The 27323-nt window shown below is 45.1% G+C and overlaps 1 protein-coding gene across 1 annotated transcript in view; it reads right to left on the bottom strand.

Moving 5' to 3' along the window:
* dscaml1 (DS cell adhesion molecule like 1) overlaps positions 1-27323 on the bottom strand; it is a 488801-nt gene that overhangs the window by 26150 nt on the left and 435328 nt on the right. Inside the window, exon 24 of the mRNA XM_033049745.1 lies at positions 26243-26341. Coding sequence (XP_032905636.1) covers positions 26243-26341 — 99 coding nt within the window. The remainder of the gene's footprint in view (positions 1-26242; positions 26342-27323) is intronic.

Here is a 27323-nt window from a genome sequence, read left to right as displayed (position 1 = left end):
TACAGCGCGGAAACAGGCTCTTCGACCCACCGAGTCCGTGCCGACCAGCGATCACTGCATATTTCTTCTTCCTCTTGCGTTTGAGGCAGCAGAAGTAATGTAACGCTAACACTATCCTACACGATCTAGGGACAATTTACAATTTTACCATGACAATGAACCTGCAGACCTGTATGTCTTTGGAGTGTGAGATGACACCAGAGCTCCCGGAGAAAACCCACGCAGGTCACGGGGCGAATGTACAAAATCCACACAGACAGCACCTGTGGTCAGGATTGAACCTGGGTCCCTGGTCCTGTCAGGCAGCAACTCTACCGCTGCGCCACCGTGCTGCCCTTACATTTCTCTCCACACTGTTACCCTCAACAGTGGCAAAAGGAACAGGGAGCCAGAGAGGAAGGAGCAGAACAAACACCGGCATTGTGAGGAGGGAGGGACGAGACTGACGGGAGTGGCGACTAATGGAGAGCGGAAGACGGCTACGAAACAGAGTCTGACAGTGAATCCAGGACCACAGGCATTTGTGAGATTGCTCAATCATGCAGCATCCAGTCAGAAATTAGCACCAATTTAAACGTACACAAACAATGCGATGACTCTGCTCGTCACAATGATCAGATAAACAAGCGGCTTGTTCACATCACATCATAATTACAGATACACATATAATACAGTATTAAGAAGTCAAGGAAACATTGATGTGTAATATTTCTGGAACGGGGGAGGCGGTGATTCACTAATAATTACATTATGTGCCTTGACAGATGGATGAAATGCTGCCTGGGTTGTGTGGCGCTGCTGAGATGTACTATAGGGGGCGCTGTTTGGCATCTTTTGAAGTTCGCTGCTCTGTGGCCTGATGTATCTTGACTACCAACAACATGCTGGGTTTTGCCTTCTTCGGAGCAGAGGATTTCGACCTGCTCTCAGCAGAGAGACCGTGAAGTCAGCGGACTTTGACACACCAGGCTTTCGCAGAGTCAATCCTCTAATAAGGCAGTGAGTAGTCACACTGCACAATGTGCAGCTCCCGCTTTCAGCGAGGCAACCACAGAACATCGCGGAGACCAGTGAGCAGAGGAGAGAAGAATCACCGAGAGTACCAGTCAGTCTTTCCGCTGGTAGACACAAAATGCTGGAGTATCTCAGCGGGACAGGCAGCATCTCTGGAGAGAAGGAATGGGTGATGTTCCGGGTCGAGACCCTTCATCAGACTGAAGAATGGTCTTGAACCGTCTTGAATGGTCTTGAAATGTCACCCTTTCCTTCTCTCCAGAGATGATGCCTGTCCCGCTGAGTTACGCCAGCATTTTGTGTCCACCTTCGATTTAAACCAGCATCTGCGGTTCATTCCTACAGTTTTTCCCCTGACTGGATATGGAACAAAAGACTTTTCACCGGACCTCGGTACACGTGACAATAAACTATACTACATCAAATGTTTAGAGATACAGTGTGGGAACAGACTCTTCGGCCCATCAAGTCCACGCACCCGTGCACACTAGTTCTATGTTATCCCACTTTCTCATCCACTCCCTACACACCAGGGGCAATTTTTATTTAGGCCAATTCACCTACAAACCCGCATGTCTATGAGATGTAAGAGGAACTCGGACCACCCAGAAGAAACCCACTCAGCCACAGGGAAAATGCGCAAACTCCACACAGACAGCACCTGAAGTCAGGATCGAACCCAGGTCCCTGGCACTGTGTCGCAGTTGGGAAAACTAAACTCACTTTTCCCGCAGTGTGGTGAAAATGTGGTCACTCTGACAGGTGAATAATTTAGGGCGCTATAACAGTGGCACAGTTGGTAGAGCTGCTACCTCACAGCACTAGAGACCCGGGTACAACCCTGACCTCAGGCGCTGTCTCTGTGGAGCTTGCACGTTCTCCCTGTGAATGTGCGTTTCCTCCGGATGCTCTAGGTTCCACCCACATCCCAAAGACGTGCTAGTCTGTATGTTAATTGGCCTCTGTAAATTGCCTCTAGTGTGTCGAGAATGGTTGTGCCACTATAGTACTGAACTAGTGTGAACAGGTGGGTCGAAGGGCCTGTTTCCATGCTGTATCTCTAAAAATCAAACAAAACACTAAATTTAATAGGAGTAGGAAGGAACTGCAGACGCTGAAGAACTGCCGATTAGGTGACGTTTCGGATCAAGACCCCTGAGACCTCTCAGTATGAAGAAGGATCTCAACACGAAACGTCACCTATTCCTTTTTTCCAGAGATGCTGCCTCACCCGCTGAGTTACTCCAGCAATTTAAGTCTAAATCTAAGAGGAGACTGGAGAAACATAGGGGGAGGGTTATGCTGATGGACAAAGGAATAAATGGAGCACCAAACACAGCATGGACATGTCGGGCCGAACGATCTCCTGCTTTGTGCACACCAGGGTGTTCTAGGTCAGAAGGAAAGGAGGAGGTGGGAAGGAAGAAAATAAAGGCAGACAAAGCAGAGAGGAAGGAATGAAGAACATGTCCAGGGGGGTCCATTTAGAGAAGGGACAGAGTCAGGGACAGAGATAGAGTTTAACGGAGCTGAACGGACCCATATATTAGCTGCTGGTCGAGTGATCAATGAAATGAGCAGTCTGAGCTAAGGTTGACTTGCAAGTTGCCACAGGGCAACTGCTACAAACTGTTACAAATAGATTTGCAACCCAGCAAGTCTCAAGAGGCGGCAGACTAAAAAAAAGAGGTGGATGTCCCTCAAAGAGTTAACGTCACAGATGCCACCAATCACTTCAGAAGCTGTGCATTGGGAACGAAAACAATTTTTGTCGTGGTCTGTTTGGTTATTTTGAACGTAATGGGACTGGAAATTGCATTTCATTTGACCACACGGAGCGTGTGCTCACAGTGTGTTTGGGGGGCAGGGCGCTCACAGCGCGTCGTAAATCTTTGTGCACCGCTCTCGATGATTGCGATCTCCCTGCCGTGGATCAGATAGTGGGGGAGAGGTGAAGATGGAGGGGAGGGAGATGACATTTCAAATAACGCACGCACAACGGAGATCTCCAAAGCACAATTGTGATTGTGCCTGAGACCAGGCCTCCAATATTGGTCGGCCTTCAACAACACTCCCCTCACATGCATCAGCCAAGCACACACGTACAATCCTCCCCATCTCAGGCAGCTGATATTTGCATTGGAAATCGTCCATTCTCCAAAGGCAGGCCTCGGGGATTGACTGCAGCTGCACAGGCGGTTGCTATGACAGCTGAGAGTAGCACCGGAGGATGATCGAGGTCCTGTTTTAACTCTGCCCCAGTACGGCGGGACTTAATTGGATGAACCTATACACGGATCGGACCCACTCGTGAAAAATTCACGGCGCGCCTGTCTTCAGCTGAAGCCACCCAGGCCTCTCGGCACAAAGCAGGCCACCAAGGGCGGCAGCAGAAACATCCTGTTACTGGCCTAATAATCTGCAGGCTCGGACTAATGATCCAGAGACACAAGTTCAAATCCCTACAGGCAGCTGGCGAATTTAAAATTCAGCTAATTAAATATATCTGGAGTAACATATAACAATGTCGGCCAGGCCACTGCACTGTTGTACGAATTCATTTGAAATTTAAGGAATGAGGTTTGCCATTTCTACCTGACCTGACCTATATTGACCCAGGACCCAGATAGACACAATGTGCTGGAGTAACTCAGCGGGTCAGGCAGCATCTCTAAATGTTGTCTGTGCCACTACAGCTGTTCCACTCTTTTAAACCTCTACTCTAACAGATCTGTACACCGTGGACGGATTGATTGTAATCAGGTATAGTCTTTCCGCTGACTGGATAGCATGCAACAAAAAGTTTCTCACTGCACCTCGGTACACGTGACAATCAACTAAACTGAACTAATGTAAACTAAAATACTCCAATGTGTCTCCTTGTCCCCTTTCTAGATCCTTTTGTCACCCTTCTCATCTCCTGTATCCACCTATCACTTGCCAGTCTTTGTCCTGCCCTCACTTCATTTCCACAATGTCACCTATCCATGCCCTCCAGAATGCTGCCTGACCCGCTGGGATATTGCAGTATTTTATGTTCTACGTGCGGTTTCAGCATCTGTGGTTCCTCGTGTCTCCCTACAATGTAACCTGCTACCTCCGGCCCAAATTGGAGGAACAGCACCTCATATTTCGCTTTGGGTAGCTTACACCCCAGCGGTATGAACATTGACTTTGATTTTAGTTTTAGAGATACAGCGCGGAAACAGGCCCTTCGGCCCACTAAGTCTGTGCTGACCAGCCATCCCCACACTTTAACACTATCCTACACACACTAGGGACAATTTTCATTTATACCAAGCCAATTAATCTACAAACCTGTATGCCTTTGGAGCGTGGGAGGAAACCGAAGATCTCGGTCTCAGAGGAAACCACGTGGTCATGGGGAGAATGTACAAACTCTGTACAGACAGTACCCTTGGTCGGGACTCACGGGTCTCTGGCGCTGCAAGCGCTGTAAGGCAGCAACTCTACCGCTGCACCACTGGTACCGCCCTGTGCTATTTCTCTAACTTCAAGTAACACTTGCTTTCCTTCTCTCTCCATCCCCCCTCATCCTAGTTCTCCGACCAGTCTGACTGACCCCCTGATTAAATGTAATCTCTCTATTCTACATTTTCCTGGATCTCATCCCATTCGATGTCCCATTTTGCCATCTTTATCCCTGTGTCTCCCTCTCCCCGACTCTCAGTCTGAAGAAGGGTCTCGACCCGAAACGTCACCAGTTCCTTCTCTCCAGAGGTGCTGCCTGTCCCGCTGAGCTACTCCAGCATTTCGTGGCTATCTCTCGTGCAAACCCGCATTTGTGGTTCCTCCCTACATCCTCAAGGCCAATTCCCTCAACAGGGAAGAGCAGGGGTCATTTCCTTTGTGCATAGGTCCAGCCAGAAACAACACGGTCACATTCAGAAACATTACTGTTCAAGTACACCATTGCTTTTGGGGGCATTCTCGCGCAAGGGCTGCTTTCGGTTCCATTCACATTGCCCATCATTTGACGATGCTGCAAATGCAAATCAGCAAGCACAGCGAGCGCAAGCTAAATAGGGAATGACAGGGGTTGGGAATCTTTAGAAGGTTCAATGGACGATTAACTCAGCGGTTCATCCGAACGTTATTTTTTTATTTAAACTGCACGTGAAGGCTAAATACAACACCTCCGTGTAAATAAACGATCACAAAGAACAGAGAATGCTGGAAGCACTCCGCAGGTCTGTCCTCCCCAGAGAAAGGGAAACTACTGCTTAATACTCTGGATGGAGATTCAATATGTAACCATGACCATCTTCATTTGTATGGCGTTTCGGGTCGAGAGCCCTCTTGAGTCTGAGGAAGGGTCTCGACCCGAAACGTCACCCATTCCTTCTCTCGAGAGATGCTGCCTGTCCTGCTGAGTTACTCCAGCATTTTGTATCTGTCTTCGGTTTAAACCAGCATCTGCAGTGCCTTCCTACACATCTTTGTTTGTGTAGTGCCGTTAATGTCTTCTACATTGAGGGACTGAGTCTAGTGAGACACCTCTCACATAGGGGAGGGGATATCATCCCAGCGGCCCCCATAAGTGGTCCTAGACACTCTTTTGTTTAAAGATAGGCGTAAACACTACTGAGTAGAACACGACCGGGTGTACAGAAAACACACAAAGAGTTTTTGCACAGATTTCATTTGTACATATTTAATGTTCTGAATAAAGTTTATTTTTTAAATTAAAAAGATGCCCCACGATGCTTTATAAAAAGCATTGTTGAGTATAAGCTGCAGCCAAATTAATTATTAGGTTAGATAAGCTATCCTAGCTTAATCAATGTTCTTGGGAGAGAGAGGGAGGGGAGAGAGAGGGGGAGAGATGGGAAGAGAGAGGTGGAGGGAGGTGGAGAGAGGGGGAGAGAGTGGGAGAGAGTGGGAGAGAGGGAGAGGGATGGAGAGGGAGGGAGAGGGAAGGAGGAAGGGAAAGGGACAGGGAGGGAGGGAGAGAGAGAATGCTCTGTATTGTTCTTTTCACTTTGGTGCAAGATACTCCTTGAAATAGCTCTTACAATTTAGAGACACAAGGAACTGTGGAGCAAAACACAAAGTGCTGGAGGAACTCAGCAGGTGAGGCAGCATCGATGGAGAAAATGGCAGATGATGTTTCAGTTCTTCTTCAGACTCTTAAAATGTGTCTTTCCTGTTGCCAGGGTCGTGACCTGAAACATCGCCTATCCAACAGATGCTGCCTCCCTCCAGAGTTTCTCCCTGCACATCTGCAGTGCCTTGTGTCAACAATATCTCCATCTTCAGCTTAGCAGAAAACATTGATAATGAATATGAAGCACTTCAGACTTTCAACTACCATAATGATTCTGGTAATGCTTGCTATATATTGCTGAAATTTCAGAGAGGATTGCGACCTATCCGATGGCAACAAATTCCCTATTCCACATTAGGTTAGTAAGGGTGATTTGATTAGTACGGGTGTCAAGGGTTATGGGATGAAGGAGGCGGAATGGGGTTGAGTGGGAAAGATAGATCAGCCATGATTGAATGGCAGGGTAGACTTGATGGGCCGAATGGCCTGATTCATGATTTCATAAGTTCAGAAGTGATAGGACCAGAATTTGGCCATTCAACCCATCAAGTCTCCACCGCCATTCAATCATGGCTGATCTATCTATCCCTCTAAACCCCATTCTCCTGCTTTCTCTCCATAACCCCTGACACCTGTATTAATCAAGAATCTCCCTATCTCTGCCTTAAAACTATCCATTCACGACCTCCACAGCCTTCTGTGGCAATGTATTCCACAGATTCACCACCATCTGACTACAGAAATTCCACGACATCTCCTCCTAACGTCCTTTAATTCTGAGACCAAAGACCTCTGGTCCTAGGCTCTCCCACAGAAGAGACATCCTCACCACATCCACTCTCTCCAGACCTTATTAGGCCATCAACACTTATGATGGCCCAATAAGAACTTTATTAGGCCATCAAAATTAGTTCTCTAGCTGACATTATGTCTGTAATGACAGGGGGAAGAAGTTCGGCCCTTTTGTCCTGATGCAGGTATTGAAACTGGTTGGTGATCGCTGGGCAAGAACAGTAAGTACTGTGCACAGTTCTGATAACCTCTATAGTCAAATAGCACATTGACACAACCAGCTTCCATGTTGTGAATGCCTCCTTCAACAAAGAACCAGAGGGTTGAAGCCCAAGAGAAAACCAGAACGAGTTGGACTCAGCAGCTTGCGACTATGAGTGGGAAAGAGAGATAATTAGAAAACAATGCATTTTCTGTGCCATTAGTTGAGCTACATTTTAATTTCCTTCACACACAAGATATTGCTTTTACAACTTGAACGGCTTCTGTGAACGGCTCTGAGCTCTCTGCTTCCTGGAATGTTAAATGAATCGCTGAACGCGTTCAGACAATAACATTGCGTTTTTACATTCCATAAATTGGATCACAGAATTTTAATACTTTCCAAAATCAATAAAATCTGGAAGGTGATCTCTCATCCAGCTCGGCTCTGAGATTTCAACTATTCCCTCAGTAGCTGCAGGCAAACTCAATCCACATGTAAGATGTGCTCAAACCAAACGTAACCACAGGCTCGATGCAGGGGCAACTGTGGAGCAACATGTGATTGTTTTAGATTAAGGGGGAGATATTAGGACAGATGAGATTTCACTCACTACCTGAAGCAACACAGTTTAGTTTAGTTTAGAGATACTGGCCCTTTGGCCCATTGAGTCCGCATCGACCAGTGATCCCTGCACATTAACGCCATCCTACACTTTTACATCTCTACCAAGCCAATTAACCCTCAAACCTGTACGTCTTTGGAGAATGGGAGGAAAGCAAAGTTCTCAGAGAAAACCCACGCAGGTCACGGGGAGACTATTTGGCCCGTTGGCTTTCTGGCAGCTCTGAATCCTGTTCCTTTCTACTTAATTCTCTGTGGTTCAACAACTCAGTTTCTCTCACATTTCCAGAATTTACCCATTCCGATTCTTTTTGCCACTTACCCACTTGGGGTGACTTACAGTAGAAAAATTACCAACATGTGTTATAATTGTGTAGAAAGGTACTGCAGATGCTGGTTTATACCAAAGATAGACACATAGTGCTGGAGTAATTCAGCGGGTCAGGCAGCATCTCTGGAAAAAAAAGATGGCTGACATTTTGGGACCTGATGAAGACTGAAGAGGGGCGGAATGTCACCCATTGTTTTTCTCCAGAGATGCCGCCTTACCCAGCTGAGTTACTCCAGTACTCTGTGTCTCTTTTATAATTGATTGATTGAAAGATACAGCGTAGAAACAGGTCTTTCAGCCCACTGAGCCCATGCCGACCATTGATCACCCACTCACACTAGCTCCCTGTAAACCTACTTTTGTGTCCATCCCCTACACACTAGGGACACTTTTACAGAGGCCAATTAACCTACAAACCTGCACGTCTTTGGGATGTGGAAGAAAAACCGGAGCACCCGGAGGAAACCCACGTGGTCAACAGGGAGAGCCTGCAATCTCTGTGCAGTCAGCACCTGAGGTAAGGATCGAACCTGGGTCTATGGCACGGCAAGGCCACAGCTCTACCAACTGAGCCACTGTGCCACCTTTGTTGAATGAGGAAGGATGCCTGAGCATGTGGTACACAAGCTTGTGTGGTCAAATGGGGAGCGTGCTAACTGCACAAGGATAGCACTGGAGGTTAGGATCAAACCTTTCTTACAGCCAGGAGATTCTTCAGGGTGCGTACAGCAATGAAGGGAAATGCTGTAAAAAAAATCCCAGAGAGGGGTATAAAATCATGTGAGAAATAGATCGGGTAAACGCACAGAATATTTGGCCAAGAGCAGGGGAATCGAGAACCAGAGGAGAGGTTCAAGGTGACGGGGGGAAATTTTAATAGGAGGTACATAAAAATGCTGGAGAAACTCAGCGGGTGCAGCAGCATCTATGGAGCAAAGGAGATAGGCAACGTTTCGGGCCGAAATCCTTCTTCAGACATTTAATAGGAATTAAATTTAATAGGAATCTGTGGGGTGACATTTTCACACAAAGGGCAGTGGGTGTATGGAACGAGCTGCCGGAGGAGGTAGTTGAGGCAGGGACTATTGCAATGTTTAAGAAACAATTAAACAGGAGGATGGATAGGACAGGTTTGGAGGGATATGGGCCAAACGGAGGCAGGAGGGACTGGTGTAGATTTGATATGTTGGTCGGTGTGGGCAAATTGGGCTGAAGGCCCTGTTTCCATGCTGTATCACTGTCTGACTCTAATAGCTCATCAGGCCAACTACAGAGTAAATACTGCACAGAGGCAAACTTCGACATCTATCTACGCACTATGCATGCACCTCTGTTGTTAGCAAGGTCTGGGTACATTCCTGAGCTTGTAAATGCCTTACCCAGTCCAGATACACTGACAGGCTCTGTGCAGAGGCTTGTCACACCCAATCCACATAATGATGGCAGCCTAGATATCTGTTGATTGAATTGAATTGACGCTAAATTGCCCACCGCACACACCGAGCGCAGAATGGTCAGCTGTTAGAAGTAATATTTATTGCCCTCTGACCCCAGCATTTAATAGAAATTCATTACACACAACAAACCGCAAAGCCCAGTAACTGTGGGGGACGTCAGGTGTCACCTTTGATCTCAGGTATAGTTGCGTGATGAAGTAGAATGCTCTTATACTGAGCATGTCAGAAGCACGAGCTACAGACCTGATTCAAAACTTGTCTTTCTCTGCTCCTGGTTACAGCATGGAACAGGAGAGCACAGGAACAGGCCCACAATGTCTCTGCCAAACCGGGTGCCAAGATAGACTATTCTCATCTGGGCGGCACAGTGGTGCAGCGGTAGAGATGCTGCCTTACAGCACCAGAGACCCCGGTTCCATCCTGACTATGGGTGCTTTTCTGCATGGACTTTGTATGTTTTTCCCATGCCCTGCGTGGGTTTTCTCCAAGATCTTCGGTTTCCTCCCACACTCCAAAGATGTATAGGTTTGCAGGTTAGTTGGCTTGGTGTGAATGTAAATTGGCCCTAATGTGTGTAGGATAAGTATTGATTTGTGGGGATCATTGGTCAGCACGGACTTGGTGGGCTGAAGGGCCTGTTTCCGTGCTGTATCTCTAAACTAAACTAAATTTAAAAATCTGCCTGTGCATGATCCATACCCCTCAATTCCCTGCATCTCCATGTGCCTAAGTAAAAGCCTCTGAAATCCCACTATCTCAGCTGCCTCAACCATCAACCCTAGTAGCATGCTTCACCAACCTCAGTGTAAAATAAACTTGCCCCCACATCTCCTTTGAACTTTGCCCCTTCCCATCTTTCAGCTATGCTCTCGGGTCTTTGACATGTCCACTCTGGGGGAAAGGTTCTGAATGTCTATCCTGTCTATGCCTCTCCTAGCTTTATATACTTCTATCAGGTTGAGCCAACAGGATAAGCAAAAGTCAACTGCTATTTCCATCTAATTCCTTGTCCTGTATAAATGAAGTGATGTTCTTGTTTCACCAGATTTCAAATTGATAGTGCAGTTAGATGAACACTGCAAACCGCAGTCGCAGTGGAGAAAGGAAGGCTGCTCTGACCAGTACGTGTGTGTAAACAAATGCTCCAAATACCTCAGTGTATTTCCCTTCAACATTCAGTACAATGACCTTTAGTCAGGGCAGGTCACACACAAAAACGTGCCTCTGCCCCAGTGTCCACGATCCCTTTGATCCCCTTGACTTTCTACAGCCCTGGAACGCTGTTTTTGTATTGTATTGTATTGTATTCAAATTTATTGTCATTGTCTCAGTTAGAGACAACTAAATGAATTTCCCTTACAGGCAGTATCATAAAAATAAAAAATAAATAAATAATAAATAATAAAACATATTAAAAATAAAATAGAATTTAAAAAAAAAGCACAAACACTGAAAGTCCACGACACAACACAACACAGTGGCACCAAGGTGAGGAAGGTGAGGATATGCAGTTTGCTTATCCCCTGAATGCTACAGTCAGCTCTGCTTATTTTCTGCATTTTCGGAATATGATTTCCTTTCTGTTTATCGTCCAACAAAACAGAGGTACCAGATGGATCTGTCTGGTACCTTTTCACACCTCTAGTTTCCCTCTTCCCTGACTCTCAGTCTGAAGAAGTGTCTCGACCCGAAACGTCACCTATTCCTTTTCTCCAGAGATACTGACTGTCCCACTGAGTTACTCCAGCGTTTTGTTGTGCCTACCTTAGATGATGAAACTATTTTTTTTCCAGACAGAGGTCATTTCCAAAATGCATGGTTTAAAGTGTTTAAAATGTGAAATGGGTTCAAGAAGGGACATTTACAGAATCTAGAGCAAAACATTGCTGGAGGTACTCAGCGGGTCAGACATTATCTGTGGAGGAAATGAATGGGCGCCATTTTGGGTCGCTTTGGACTGATGAGTAATAGAGAACAAGCTGGAAAAGAGAGGTGGGAGTGGGACAAAGCCAAGCAAGTGATAGGTGGATAAAAGTGAGGGGGAAGGGGGATTGGCAGATGGTGGAGTAAGTGACAAAGGCTAGAGGTGAAAAGGAGAGGGAGAGAGGAGGAGTGAACTGTGATGCCAGAGAGAGGAATATAGGTAGAAGTGGACAGACTAAGGTAGGGGGAGGGGACCAGAAACTACATCCTCTGGGACGGAAGGAGAATGGGGGCAAAATCTTCTAAATGAAGTGGAATCAGGAAGTAATTTTTTCACACAAGTGATGTTACCTCTGGATTTTTTTTCTGTAAATGCTGAATCTATTGCAGTTTGGACAACAGTGAGTATTCATTTGTGAAGGAGGTTGGGGGATATGGTTTAGTTTCAAAAATAGATGTTATTCTTAATTTTTTTTTAAAATAGAAGAACACAGTGCAAAGCTGTGACAACATAGAGAAGAATTGAGTTGCAGATGAGCTGTGAATACAGGAGCTGGCATTGGGTGCCTCAGGATTCAGGAGAATACAGGGCATTGGGTGCCTCGGGCACCACCTTTAGGTAATGATGACACCGTCCCTGACTTTAATAACTAATTAGCAAAATTAAATGCAAATTTTCAAATCCGCAGCTGTTGAACGAGGTCCTGTCCGTACCAATGTCATGGACAAAGAGGTCCCTTTCTCTTCACCCCATCCCTCAGATGGGCTTTCTATTTAACGAATGCACTTAGAGTTAAGCATTAAGTGCTCTAAGGTCCCGACCCGAAACGTCACCTATCCATGTTCTCCAGAGATGCTGCCTGACCCGCTGAGTTACTCCAGCACTTTGTGTCCTTTTATTTAGAGTTAAGTGTTGTGCTGAGGCCAAGTGCCAGCTCTCGGTCACTTCCTCACATCCATCCCTTGACCATAGCCCCACAGATGAACACCAGAGCATTATCTCCCAGGGTGTTATTTTACACTGTGAAATCCCCCCAGAGTTAAGCAAATCTCTGCCATTCCATGGGATTGGTCATATTTACTTAATTACCTTAACTTACATTCTTCGCCTTGGGGAATGAAGGCGAGCAACCCATATCCTTTATTCACTTCTCTATCAAACTGTGCCACCACCTCAGGCATCTTTAGACCTGCACACCAAAGCCCTTTTGTTCCTCAACATTAGGGACAACGTAAGCTTTCTCTTGAATGCTCCATCGATCATAGTCATATTGCATGGAAACAGGCCCTTCGGCCCAACTTGCCCATGCCAACCAAGATGCCCCATCTACACTAATCCAACCTGCCTGCATTTGGCCCATATCAGAGAGATATTTATTATGATAAATATTTAGAGGTAAGTACTGTGCTGAGGCCAAGTGCCAGCTCTTGTATACCTCCTCATACCTACCCCTTGCCCATGACCACACAGATGGACATTATCTTCCAGGCTGTTATTGAATAAATAACAGCCTGTCATGATAAATATTTTCCCCTTATCTGACCCCCTCCCAAAAAATACACCTTACATTTTTTCAGGATTAAATTCCATTCTGCATTGCCTGATTTGCCAGCTGTTGAAATATCAAGATAAAGACTACCTCCTCACTATGAACAACACCAGCAACGTTTGTGTAATCTGCCAACTTACTATTTATACATCCTGCACTGACATCTAGGTTGTTACTGTATACAATAAATGGAATAGTTCCCAGCACCGATCCCCGTGGTATGTCTGAAGAAGGGTCTCGACCCAAAACGTCACCTATTCCTTCACTCCATAGATGCTGCTTCACCCGCTGAGTTTCTCCAGCATTTTTGTCTACCTTTGACCAGAAAGGTGCTTCTCTCTCTCACAAATCTGCGATTTTCCCAGCATCTGCAGTTCTTTCTTAAACCTGTGGTACATCTGGTCACAGTCACAGTCTTTCAATGACAAAAGCAACCTTCCACCATCTCTTTGTGTCCTCTCTTGGATTGAATTTGCCAATTTGCCTTCATCCGTTGGGCTCTAACCTTTTTGGATCAGCCTTCCATGCCTCTCTTCTGTTCAGCTCTAACTTTCTGATGTAAGGCTATTGACCTGAAATGCTGATAAATATTGTCTGGCTCTCCGAACAGTTCCAGCACCGGCACAATGCAGATAAAATATGTTGAAATTGAGCAGTACACATTTACAGAGTGCCATAGGACCAAAACCTTCCCTTCATATCAATATAGTGCGATGATACATCAATATAGTTCATCTCCATTCACTCGCTGACCGCAGAAGCTCAATCCTGTAATCTTATGACATGTTCGTGTCATTTTCCACTGTAACTCCAGGCATCCAAACTTATAATGAAATTTGTCTTTGAAATCTTTCACTTTGTAGTTACATATCTTGTGCAACATCTTATATTTGTTCCTCTATCATACCTGGCCCCATATGGTTATGTCATTGGATTTAGTCTGCAACTGACAACACACATATTTGGATGGGTAGGGGGGGCATATTTGTGTGACTTCAGTTTTAGAGATACAGCATGGAAACAGGGCCTTCAGCCCACCGAGTCCACATTGATCATTGACCACCCATTCACACTAGTTCTATGCTCTCCCACTATCATAAGGTCAAGTCAAGTCACATTTATTTATATAACACATTTAAAAAACAACTCTCGTTGGCCAAAGTGCTTTACATTTGTTATAAGTGATTGGAGTAGAATTGGGCCATTCGGCCCATCAAGTCTACTCCGCCATTCAATCATGGCTGATCCATCTTTCTCTACTAACCCCATTCTCCTGCCTTCTCCCCACAACCTTTGACACCTGTACTCTGACTTTCGCATCCACATCCTAAGGACTATGGGCAAGTTACAGTGGCCAATTAACCCGCAAACTTGCACGTCTTTGGGAATTGGGAGGAAACCGGAGCACGCTGTGGAAACAGGGATAACATGTGAATTCCACACACAGGCCAGGATCGAACCCGGGTCTCTGCTGCTATGAGACAGCAGCTATATCAGCTGCGCCACTGTGCCGCACTGATTCATATATATTCTGCTGCGAGAATCACTAATCGGCAGCCTATTTCTAACTACACTTGGCCAGCATTCTTTGTTTCTGCTATGAGCAGTCATGGTGCCAAGGTAACCCTTTCTCCAACCCTCTTGGTTTTATCACAAGTGAAACAACCACTCCCCCGCTGCATTGAATTTTCATTTCTCCCAGTGCGTTGCCTTAAGGGGAACGGCCAACTGCATCAGGACAGAATGTGGTGCCAAATATACTCAAAGTTAGTAACAAATTAAAGAAGTAGGCCAATGCAATGGCCAGCTTCAATGCAAAAACACTGAAGTTATTATATGAAGTTAAGTAGTTTAGTTTATATTAGTTTAGTTTATTGTCACCTGTACCAAGGTACAGTAAAAAAAAAAATTGTTGTGTGCTAACCAGTCAGTGGAAATACACGACTTCATTACAATTTAGCCATTCACAGTGCACAGATACATGATAAGGGAATAACGATTAGTGCAAGATAAAGCCAACAAAGTGTGATCAAAGATAACCTGAGGGTCTCCAATGAGGTAGATAGTCACTCAGTAGATCGGTAGATAGTTAATACCATTGATAAACCATCATCCTATTTCTTAACAATATTGCTCACTTTTTACCTAAAAAGTAAAAATTTCACATGCAGCTGTGCATGAAACTTGTAAATTAATTTAAATAATAGAGCCAAGAACCTTTTTTTTTAGAGCTGATTGACCTAAATGGCCAATTCATGATGCTGTTTTTGCATTCTGACCTCAATATCTCTGGTTAAATCTCTCTCTCTCGGGTAATTTGGTGCAGTAACTGTGAGCCCCTGACTTCCTTAAATCTCTTCACTGATTCAACATGATTGTCCATGAAACTCCGTACACATTCATTCCTATTAATAACAATCCTCTGTTTTAGTTTAGCTTAGTTTAGAGATACAACACGGAAACAGGCCCTTTGGCCGCCCACCAATTCCGCATCGACCAGCGATCCCCGCACACTAACACTATCCTACACACACTAGGGACAGTTTTACATTCATGCCAAGCCATTTAACCTACAAACCTGTACATCTTTGGAGTGTGGGAGGAAACTGAAGATTTTGGAGAAAAAACCCAGGCAGGTCATGGGGAAAACGTACAAACTCCGTACAGACAAGTCAGGTTCGAATTCGGGTCGCTGGGACTGTAAGGCAGTAGCTCTACTGCAAGGCCACCTTGTCGCCTCTGTCTTTAATCTTTACCAATTCCTTGTCTACCATAGGATTTGCATTTCTATGGCACTGCATTCTTACAAGTTAGCCTAACAAATGCAACACTTTAAGTGTTCTTGAAAGTCAAACTGCAATGTTTCAGCTTGCTGCCTTCATCCAGTGTTGCAAACTTCAGTTGCAACTATCATGGATTCAAGACCAACTTCAGAGTCAGAGCACAAAAAATTCAAGCTGACTCTCTACTGCGATACTGAGGGATATGGGTCACACAAGGGCAATTTACAATTTTACCAAAGCCAATTAACCTACAAACCTTTACGTCTTTGGCGTATGGGAGGGAACCGAAGCATCCACGCAGCCACAGGGAGAACGTACAAACTCCAGAGAGAGAGACCCATAGTCAGGATCGAACCGGGTGTCTGGCGCTGTAAGGCAGCACCTCCACCGCTGTGCCACTGTGCGACCCTGAACATACACAATGAGTGAGCACCACACAGTGCTTTTACCCCTCTGGCCACATTCCTGAAGGACTAACACTTGTCCTGTTCCTAGTTCTGGAAATAGATCCTCAGCATTTATCTTGTCGCTGCTTCTAACCATCTCAATACCAACTCTTGTTGAAATCATCTGACATATCACACATAAGTCAAAAGTTCCACTTCGGCACTTGTTACATTTTACAGACGAGTACTTCACTGGTGATAAGAAATGAATATTTCTACCTCATAGACTTCCAGCAGTGACAACCATTGAAAAGGTTCCAGCTGACTGCCGGCTAATGGATGAGGCCAACATCCAGCAGGTGATGAGTTCAACTCCTACGAGAGTAAACCACGGTAATGAATGTTATAAATGCATTAATTTTCCATAGTAGAATCAGAAGAAGGATTGAGGAAGATGGTGAGTTATCAGAAAAACACACTGATTGTTCGCCAGGTAGGGGAGCTTGTCTATGTCATTTGGTCTGAACCCCATGAGATTCCAGTTTCCCACTACAATATCAACTTTGAAATAGCTACTGTATATGAAACTTCTTGTAATTAATGGTGTATAGCAAACATAACATTGTTTGGACCTTTTGCCACTGTCAGGATGACAAAAACAATCGTGGCCCGACCTCTTTCATTCAGAGGGTGGTGGGTATATAGAATCAGTGGACAGAGGAGGTAGTTGAAGCTGGGACGATAACACCATTTAAACCATGCTTGGACAGGTACATGGATATAATTTAGGTTTAGAGGGATATGGGTCCAAACGAGAGGAGGTGGGACTAGTATAGATGGGGCATCATGATCTGCAGGGGCAAATTGGGTCGAAGGGCCTGTTTCCGTGCTGTATGACTCTTTGACTAATCCTTACTTTGACTGCCTAGCCATGGGTGCCTGAGAAAATGCAAAAGCCACCTCACCAATGGCTAATGATTGGAGCCCATGATTGGATGGATTCTGAATAAATAAACGGATCGACAGTAACTTTCCCAATGTTATAATTGCCGCAGAATGTCACTGTTGAATATCCACAAGTAGAAATATCACTTTCTGGCAGAAACAAACACCTGTGATGCTGGTTTATACACAAATGAATACAAAGTGCTGGAGTAACTCAGCAGGTCAAGCAGCATCTCTGGAGAACATGGATCCAAAGTTTTGGAAATACCCAACAGGCCTAGCAGCACCTTTGGAGAACTTGGACACAAAGTGCTGGAGTAGCTCAGTCTGAAGGTCAGAGTCAAATGGTTTGCAGAAGGGTCTTGAACTGAAATGTAACCTGTCCATGTTCTCCAGAGATGCTGCCTGACCCAGCATGACTCCAGCACTCGGTATCACTTTCTAGTCACCCGTAAAGCACTCACCTGCAAAATGTAACGGATGTTGGAATCTATGACTGAGTGGTTTCTGAATAAATGCAAACGGTTGATGGAGTTTATATTTAAGGAAAGCCAATTAATTTCAACAAACTGCTATACAGAGAGCAAATATTCCTAATGTCATCCAAGGTAGGTCCTGCTAGCAGGAATAAACCAAGGCATAAATATTTTACCATCAGTAATTCACCTTTTACCCCATGTGGCAAATGTTGCAAATACTCTTCTGACTCTTCATCATAAAAATCACATTTATCTCAGAAGGATGTGGAAAATGAAGCCAGGAAGTGTATTCATGCCTCCAAGCAATGCCCAAAGCATATTTTTGTAATATTCACAGCAAAAAGGATGAGATATCCAGTTCCAACTGCTTCATCACCTCTCTGCTTGAACACAAGAACACTGGGACACGAGTGAGTCATTTAGCCCTTGATCTCTTACAGTTTTTCAATAAGATCTGCTAATCTGTTACTGGAGCTCAAATACCCCAAACTCTGAGAGCAATTAGTTACTGATTCGTGACCTACCAATAACGATGTTGCATGGGGAAGTGAAATCCACCACATTCAACATAGAAACATAGAAAATAGGTGCAGGAGGAGGCCATTCGGCCCTTCGAGCCCATTCATTGTGCTCATGGCTGATCGTCCCCTATCAATAACCCGTGCCTGCCTTCTCCCCATGTCCCTTGATTCCACTAGCCCCTAGAGCTCTTACTAACTCTCTCTTAAATCCATTCAGTGACTTGCCCTCCACTGCCCTCTGTGGCAGGGAATTCCATAAATTCACAACTCTCTGGGTGAAAACGTTTTTTCTCACCTCAGTCTTAAATGACCTCCCCTTTATTCTAAGACTGTGGCCCCTGGTTCTGGACTCGCCCAACATTGGGAACATTTTTCCTGCATCTAGCCTGTCCAGTCCTTTTATAATTTTATATGTTTCTATAAGATGCTTCCTGCCAACACCTGAAGATAGACACAAAAAGCTGGAGTAACTCAGCAGGTCAGACAGCATCTCTGGAGAGAAGGAATAGATGAAGTTTTGGGTTGAGACCCTTCTTCAGAAAGGGCAGGCTCTTAACCTCAAATATTTAATTTTGACAGCTATATCACAATGGGCCAAATTGTTACCCAAATTGTCACCCAAATTCCAACGATTCCATGGTTTTCATGGCAAGATTTCTAATCATTGTCTGCACATTGTTCGGCACGGACTTGTAGGGCCGAGATGGCCTGTTTCCGTGCTGTAATTGTTATATGGTTATATTGTAACATGGTTACCTTGCAGGAAAAGCTTTAGTTTTTGTTTCCTTCATCTATTCACGAGATTTTGCAAGATTTTGCAAGATTTCATTGTAATGGTAGCTCACCATACTTGTGCACGACAATACACTCGATTTGGCATGACTTGCCCACCTTCCATCTGATGTCCATCCTCATTCCACCAGGTAGGTCAATAATTCTACAACTACAGTACGTACTCCTTGGTCCCCCATGGCTCTATAACTCAGCATTAGTTTTGAATGTTTGTTGGCAGTATGTTGACTACACTCCAGGTACTAATGAACAATCCAAAATGACTGTACATCCTGTGAATGTAGGAGAGGGAGGTGGGCTAATGGAGGTATTTCAAAAGCATACACAACTGGAACACAAGCCTAGCCCACCATTTAATATGAACATGATCTTGGCGTATCCACTTTAGACCTCAACTCCTCCTCTGTGCTAAATCCACTCAGATCTCAATCCCCTGATCCTTACAGCAAAGGTCGAGATGAGGTGAGGTCTAATTGAATGCCACAGTTCCCTGGGTCTAAAGAGCCCATCTCTCAGGAACAGCACCTCATATTCCGCTTGGCTAGCTTACCAATTCAATAGAATTACTAATTCAACAGTATTAACATTGAATTCTCAATTTTTAAGTGCCTAGTGAACCGTCTCTGGTTCAGGTCTTCCAGAGATGCTGCCTGACCCATGGAGTTACTCCATGTGTCCCTGTTCCTTTGTTCTCCAGAACAGTTCCTTTAAGGTTGTTGCAATCACTACTGATGTCTGACTAATGTGCAGATTCCAAGGCCGTAAACAAAGTGCCCTCAAATCTGGGTTTCACGCTGCCAGCCCTGTTTTGTCAGGCAAAATTTTTTTTTATCTTTATTAATCCCCCACTAGTGAATTAGAAGAAAATCTACTCAGCAGTAATTTCCTGTTTAATAACATTACTGCCTCTCTCACACGCAGGGCAACAAACAGCACAAGCACACAGCAGCAGAGATAGTGCAGGCCAACCCAGCAATTAATTATGAGCAGGCAATTAATTACCTCCACCCATCACTAGAAATCCCTTCTCTCAAATTTGACTTGTTGATAAACTTTTTCCCTTAATTGGATTACAGATATTAAAATCTGAGCTTGCATATAAAAGCAGCAAGTGCCTTCATCTCCATCCAGACTGCGGCAAGGAACGGCTTGATTGCCATCATGAAATTGTCACGTCGATTCTGCCCGACTGCTCCTGAATATTAACCCCTCCAAAACAGAGACCAATAAATGCTGGTTAATCAAGGGATGTGGCTGTCCATGCAAAAAGAAACAAAGAAACCTAGTATGTTGGTCAAGCAAATAATTAATAAGGCAACATGCAGCCTCCAGTGTTATAGAATCATAGGTAGATGCAGCATGGAAACAGGGCCTTCAGCCCAACAAGTCTGCACCAACCAACTTTTGACATCCTTTGTACCTAACACCATCCTAAACCCACTTTTCTCTTCTCTCCACATTCTCCTCAAGTATTCCCACGTTTTTCACTCAAACGGTGGTGGGTGTATGGAACTAGCTGCCAGAGGAGGTAGTTGAGGCGGGGACTAACGCAACGTTTAAGAAACATTTAGACAGGTACATGGATTGGACAGATTTACAGAGATATGGGCCAAATGCAAGCAGACAAGACTAGCGTAGCTGGGACTTGTTGGCCGATATAGGGAAGTTGGGCCAAAGTTGGGGCAATTTACCTACTAATGCCATTGCATTACAAGAACATGTTCAACTGTACAGGGTCTTAGGGCGGCAACACCAGGAGGTCATGTTTGAGAAGATTGGCCTTGTTTTAAATTTTAAAATTTTATTTGGGGGGGGTTTATTATTGTCATGTGTACCGAGGTACAGTGAAAAGTTTTTGTTTTACTACAAAGGTGGAGTGAAGAGAAAGATACAGAGTGCGGAATGTAGTTTAGGGAAGGCAGCACAGTTTAGGCAAAGCAGCACAGTTTCGGGAAGGCAGCACAGACGACACAGCAGGTAGAGCAGCAGCCTCACAGCTCCAGTGATCCAGGTTCAATCCTGACCTCTGTGCTGCCCATGTGGAGTTTGCACATCCTCCCTGTGACCTCATGGATCTCCTGTGATACTCTATAACAGTGGTTCCCAACCTTTTTTGGCCATGCCCCACCTAATCACCTCTAAAATCCTGATGCCCCCCCCCCCATATTTTAACACGAGCAGACAAATAAATAATTCTCAGAAAATGGAATTTACTCAAAATAACATAAACTACATATGTTTACCTGATGCCCCCCTTAAAAATCAAATTGCCCCCCTGTGGGGCGTACGCCCCACGTTGGGAACCACTGCTCTATAAGATTCCCCCTCATCCTTCTAAACTCCAGTGAATACAAGCCTAGTCTTTTCAATCTTTCCTCATATGACAGTCCTGCCATCCCAGGGATCAATCTTGTGAACCTATGCTGCACTGCCTCAATCACAAGGATGTCCTTCCTCAAATTAGGAGACCAAAACTGTACACAATACACCAGATGTGGTCTTACCAGAGCCCTATACAACTGCAGAAGAATTTCTCTGCTCCTATACTGAAATCCTCTTGTTATGACTCTGGGATAAAGACTCTTTGCATTCACCCTATCTATTCCCTCATGATCTGATAGAGATCCTCATTCCCCCTGTGCTCCAAGGAATGAAGTCCCAGCCTGCCCAACCTCTCCCAATCTTCCAATGTTTTCTGGTGGAAACAGATTGCAGGAGCTGGCGCTGAGGAACCAGTGCACACACAGGTAAACTAATTAGAAACAAGATTAATTATAAAGGCAACGACAAATGCAAGAGGAATAATAATCAGATACTTTTACATTATGCAACCCACAGCCTTGAGTCACTTTACAGCCGACAAAATTATTTAAAGTTGTCATTGCACTTCTATAGTAAGAGATCTGGCAGCCAATTTGAACAGAGCAAGATCCTACAAGGACCAAAGTAATAATGACCAGATACCCTGCTGCAACTATGGTGGTTCACTCTCCCTCCCATTCCCAATCTGACCTTCCTGTCCTGGTGAAACCCAGAGCAAATTGGAGGAACAGCACCTCATATTTCACTTGGGTAGTTTACATCCCAGCGGTTTCGAACATTGACCTCTCTAACTTCAAGTAGCCCTAGTTTTCCCTCTCTCTCCATCCCCTCCCCCTTCCCAGTTCTCCCACCAGTCTTACTGTCTCTGACTACATTCTATCTCTGTCCTACCCACCTCCCTGACAACAGTCCCGAAATGTCACCGATTCCTTCTCTCCAGAGATGCTGCCTGTCCCGCTGAGTTACTCCAGCATTTTGTGCCTACCTTCGATTTAAACCAGCATCTGCAGTTTTTTCCTACACCCTGCCATTGGACTCTTCTTCAAAGTATTATTACAGTACATTTGTGATCCTAACTGGGGGCCTCGGGATGGATGGATGGATGGATGGATGGATGGATGGATGGATGGATGGATGGATGGATGGATGGATGGATGGATGGATGGATGGATGGATGGATGGATGGATGGATGGATGGATGGATGGATGGATAGATGGATAGATAGATAAATACTTTATTGTCACATGTACTTGGTACAGTGATATTCTTGGGTTTGCACACAATACACAAGTATGCAAAGAGCCTCCATTTTTTCAGGCACCAACAAAGTTACAAAAGTATTCAATATTGTCCCGGTGGTCCCTCTTCAGTCTTGGCGCATCCCCCCCTCCCCACCCGTTCCCCACGCTAGGTCCCTCTTTGTTCTCACCCTCCCCCACCCCGCTGAGATGAGTCAGGTGGGGGGGGGGGGGGGGTGGAGGGGGGGGGGGCGGGTGAGGGTGACAATAGTAATCAGCGTGGAGGCGATAGTGGAGAAGACAAAATGGTGGCAATGGTAGAATGTGGTAGTTTTCTGCGACTTCACCCATCTCACCTCACAGCCACATCTCACCTCACAGCCACATCTCACCTCACTACCAATATTACTGTTTGCTTTAAAGGATTTAAAAAAACACCTTGCTTTAGCCTATCCACCCACAACCTATACCTGGAGCCAGCGATGCACATAACAGCCACACTAGGAGGCCCTGCTTAGGCTACTCCACGTAAATCTCCTACCCAGCAACACTCCTGATCGCGATTGCGTTGTAAAATTTTTCCAGGCACACGATCAAATCTAATAAAACCATTTTGTTGAAGATTATATCTAGATTGAATGTGCGGCCCCAGAATAATGATTCCCCAATTGAAGATTTCCATTCCTAAGTAAAACAGGCATTATCACAACCGAGTAGGCAGCAGAGGTTGTTCGACAGCAACCTGTTTTTAATCCATTCGAGCTTTTGTGTGGAAATGTGATGATATAACCAAGGACACCAGGAACACTTGATGATGTTTTCAAGATTACAAGGAAGATTGACAAGGCTGAACACACACACAGTTGTGAAGAGTTCAAATGGCTGAGTTATACATGAATTATAAGAAACAGAATATGTTCTCACTGTAATAACAGATCCATGGATATCAGGAAAGTTCACTCAATTGGGAAACATAAATAGATTCAAATTAATGAGATTTTGCAACAAAATAATTTGTGGGATAGGACTAAAGGATGAAAAGATGGCGCTATTTATTAAAGAGGTTTGATGGGACTAAAAGGATTTTGTTAACAAAAAATATATCCTCTTTCACAGCTGATATAAAGAGAATTTTGTGCAGGTTAGATCAGCATAGTTCACAATCTCAATGAATTATGTATGTTCAGAAAAGGTAAAACCAAATTGTGTTTTAGTTATAATTTTTGATTTACAGCGTGGAAGCAGGCCCTGCAGCCCACTGGGTCCACGCCGACCAGCGATCATCCGTACTCCAGTGTATCCTACACACAATTTACAGATGCCAATTCATCTATTTGGGACGACAGATGGCACAATGGGCTAAGTGTTCAGCTGGCAACCGGAAGGTAGCTGGTTCGAATCCCGCTTGGAGTGCACACTGTCGTTGTGTCCTTGGGCAAGACACTTCACCCACCTTTGCCTGTGTGTGAATGTGTGTGAATGTGTGTGAGTGATTGGTGGTGGTCGGAGGGGCCGTAGGCGCAGAATGGCAGCCACGCTTCCGTCAGTCTGCCCCAGGGCAGCTGTGGCTACAGAAGTAGCTTACCACCACCGAGTGTGACTGAGGAGTGAATGAATAATGCAATGTAAAGCGCCTTGAGTATTAGAAAGGCGCTATATAAATCCCATCCATTATTATTATTATTATTATCTACAAACCTGTAAGTCTATGGAATGTGGGAGGAAACCGGAGCACCCGGAGAAAACCCTCGCGGTCCACGGGGAGAACATACAAACTCCGTACTGACAGCACCCGTAGTCAGGATCGAACCCAGGTCTCTGGCATTGTAAGGTGGCAATGTTACCGCTGAACCACTGTGCCACAGAAACGCAAGGAATTCCAGTTGTGACAGAGTGGGCGATGCAATGTTGGAACATGCCTCCCCTCCCTGTAACTTGCTGGGCTAAATAGGTGGGTGGACATAGCCAGGATCTAAAGCACAACCCACAGGTGAAGCACCAAAATGGCGTTGAGATCTTGGCTTTCAGAGAGGGGTCTCTGTAATGGATAGGAGAGGAGAGGTCTGCCCATTGGGACGACAGATGGCACAATGGGCTAAGTGTTCGGCTGGCAACCTGAAGGTGGCCGGTTCGAATCCTGCTTGGAGTGTGTACTGTCGTTGTGTCCTTGGGCAAGACACTTCACCCACCTTTGCCTGTGTGTGAATGTGTGTGTGTGTGTGTGAGTGATTGGTGGTGGTCGGAGGGGCCGTAGGCGCAGATTGGCAGCCACGCTTCCGTCAGTCTGCCCCAGGGCAGCTGTGGCTACAGAAGTAGCTTACCACCACCGAGTGTGACTGAGGAGTGAATGAATAATGCGATGTAAAGTGCCTTGAGTATTAGAAAGGCGCTATATAAATCCCATCCATCATTATTATTATTATTCCCCTCATCTCTACTTGCACCCACAAGTGCTAATACTACCTCTAACCAGGACTTACAGACATCTTCCAACGGGTGGCAGTGTTGAGTAGCGAGAGGAAACTGAAGGTACTGAGGCTAAGTCGCCGAGCGGAATCATAATAGAGAGAGGCACGAGAGGAAGCATCCTATCAGGAATGCATCACAGCTTGGTACGGCAAATGCTCTGCCCAAGACCGTAAGGGATTATAGAGAGTTAGGAATGCAGCCCAGTCCATCAGTCCATCACGCAGATCAGCCTCACCCCCACCTTGATTCCATCTACACTTCACGCTGCCTTGGGAAAGCAGCCAACATAATCAAGGACCACTCAGATCCCACACATTGTCTTTCCTCCACTGTACCATTGGGCAGACACCTTGTATTATTACCTGTGTTTTCTCTGTAGCTGCAACACTATATTCTGCACTCGGTTTATTTTCTCTATTGCCCCACCTGATGTGCCCATGTATGGTAACATATTCTTGGATAACACACAAAACAACCTCTGTCATTCTATCTCAGTATACATGACAATTAGCAACCAGCCAACCCACTGCCATTGTGGACCTGAACCTCAGCAAAAGTCACATAAAACGAATGAGGTGAAATGGAATTAAGTATTACCAGGGAATGTCTCTCGGACAGGACACCAGGACTGAGATGCTCTGCCCCGACTCACCTTCATCAGGCTTATGGTCAATCACTTCCAATATGCCACCAATTTGAACATAGAAAAGCATAATAACAGGTCCTCTGGCCCACAATGGCTGTGCAACACATGATGCCAAGACCAAATCTCATCTGACTACACATAATCCACATCCCTCCATTCCCTGCCTATCCAGAAGTCTCTTAAAGCCACTATCTTATCTGCCATCAACTATCGCCTCCAGCAGTACGTTCCAGGCACTCACCAACCTCTGTGTACAAAACTTGCCCCGCACAGTTTCTTTACACTTTGCCTCTCTTAACTTAAAACTATGCCCTCTAGTATTTGAGTTATTTGAACGTCAGCGAAGGGCAAACCTGCAATATGATCATGGCTGGTCATCCAAAATCATGGCTGATCATCCCACCATTCGATATGATTATGGCTGACCATCCAAAATCAGTACCCCGTTCTGGCTTTTTACCCATATCCCTTGATTCTTGTCGTGTTTTATGTCTAATTGGACTCTCAGAATTCAACAATATCCAGGCTGTGAGATTTCATCAGGGTGGTGCCTTGACCCAGTCATATGAGTGTTATTACTGTGCCAAACTGACAAGCGGAAACAAAAATGTGGCAACGTAGGTGTAACAATACATTAAAGACTGATGCTTCCAAATACAGAGTGAATGTCAGTGCTGCGGAATTAACACCTCCAAGTACCTCGGATTGAACTGCCACCATTGTCACCAGGGATCCAAGCCAATGTAATGGAAGAGGCAGATGTCCGTGATACCGTCAGCCGAGGTTGGTCAGGTGGGACTGGGAAAGAGGAAGTATATTGTAAGTGAAAAGTAAATTAAATTATTACATATATCACATTTAATAACAAGGTTTGAGACACAGTGGGTTCTGAATTGGAGGAAGATCTTATTGAAACATAGAAGACCCTAAAATGGGGTCTTCTATGTCTGAAGAAGGGTTTCGGCCTGAAACGTTGCCTATTTCCTTCGCTCCATAGATGCTGCCGCACCCGCTGAGTTTCTCCAGCAATTATGTCTACCTCCTAAAATGGGGCATGACTGGGTAGATATTTTCACCAGGGGAGGGGGAATCTCACACGAGGGGACAATGTTACAAGATCAGAATGTGGACATTTAGAAGTTCCATGGAATTCTCTGCCCCAAGGTCTTGTAGAAACTGGATCATTAGATATTTCTAAAGAGGAGGTAGATAGATTTACAGACGACTTGGGAATTGATGACTGAAGAACTGGCCCAGAAGAGGAGTGGTGGGCTGTGGTAGACCATCCATGAGTGTATGGATTGAAGGGTTCAGCTGGAGGGTTTGGGTGCATTACTCCTTCTCCTACTTTCTTGTGTCCTTATGTTCTTGAGACCTCTTACGTTTATGGACCACTGGTTTTCATCTGATGAGTTAGAATTTCTGTCAGCAGGCTATGGATCCCATTGTAAATGGAGTTGACCAGTTGCTAGAAACAGGGGCTCAATGTGAAATCTTTGGCCACAATCAAGGAACAAAAGGCTTTAGAAAGGGGTAACGCACGAGGTTATAGCGGAATAAGAGACTCCAGCTTTGAGGAGAAAATAGAGAAGCTGGGGATGAGAAGTTGGGGTGTTTTAAAAGAGATAAGGTCTTTATGTTATGTGGTCAGTGTTTCATTCTCAGAACTAATCGTAGCCAGGGAGCTAAAATGAACAATGCAGAGGTGGAGTTGATGTGACGTGGAATGCAGAAAGAGGCACACAATCAAAGGCAGTACTGTCTTTTACTAGGAATTGAA

The sequence above is a fragment of the Amblyraja radiata genome, chromosome 33 (genome assembly GCF_010909765.2).
Source record: "Amblyraja radiata isolate CabotCenter1 chromosome 33, sAmbRad1.1.pri, whole genome shotgun sequence".
In the NCBI taxonomy this organism is placed as follows: Eukaryota; Metazoa; Chordata; class Chondrichthyes; order Rajiformes; family Rajidae; genus Amblyraja; species Amblyraja radiata.
This window is presented reverse-complemented; position numbering and strand designations above follow the sequence as displayed.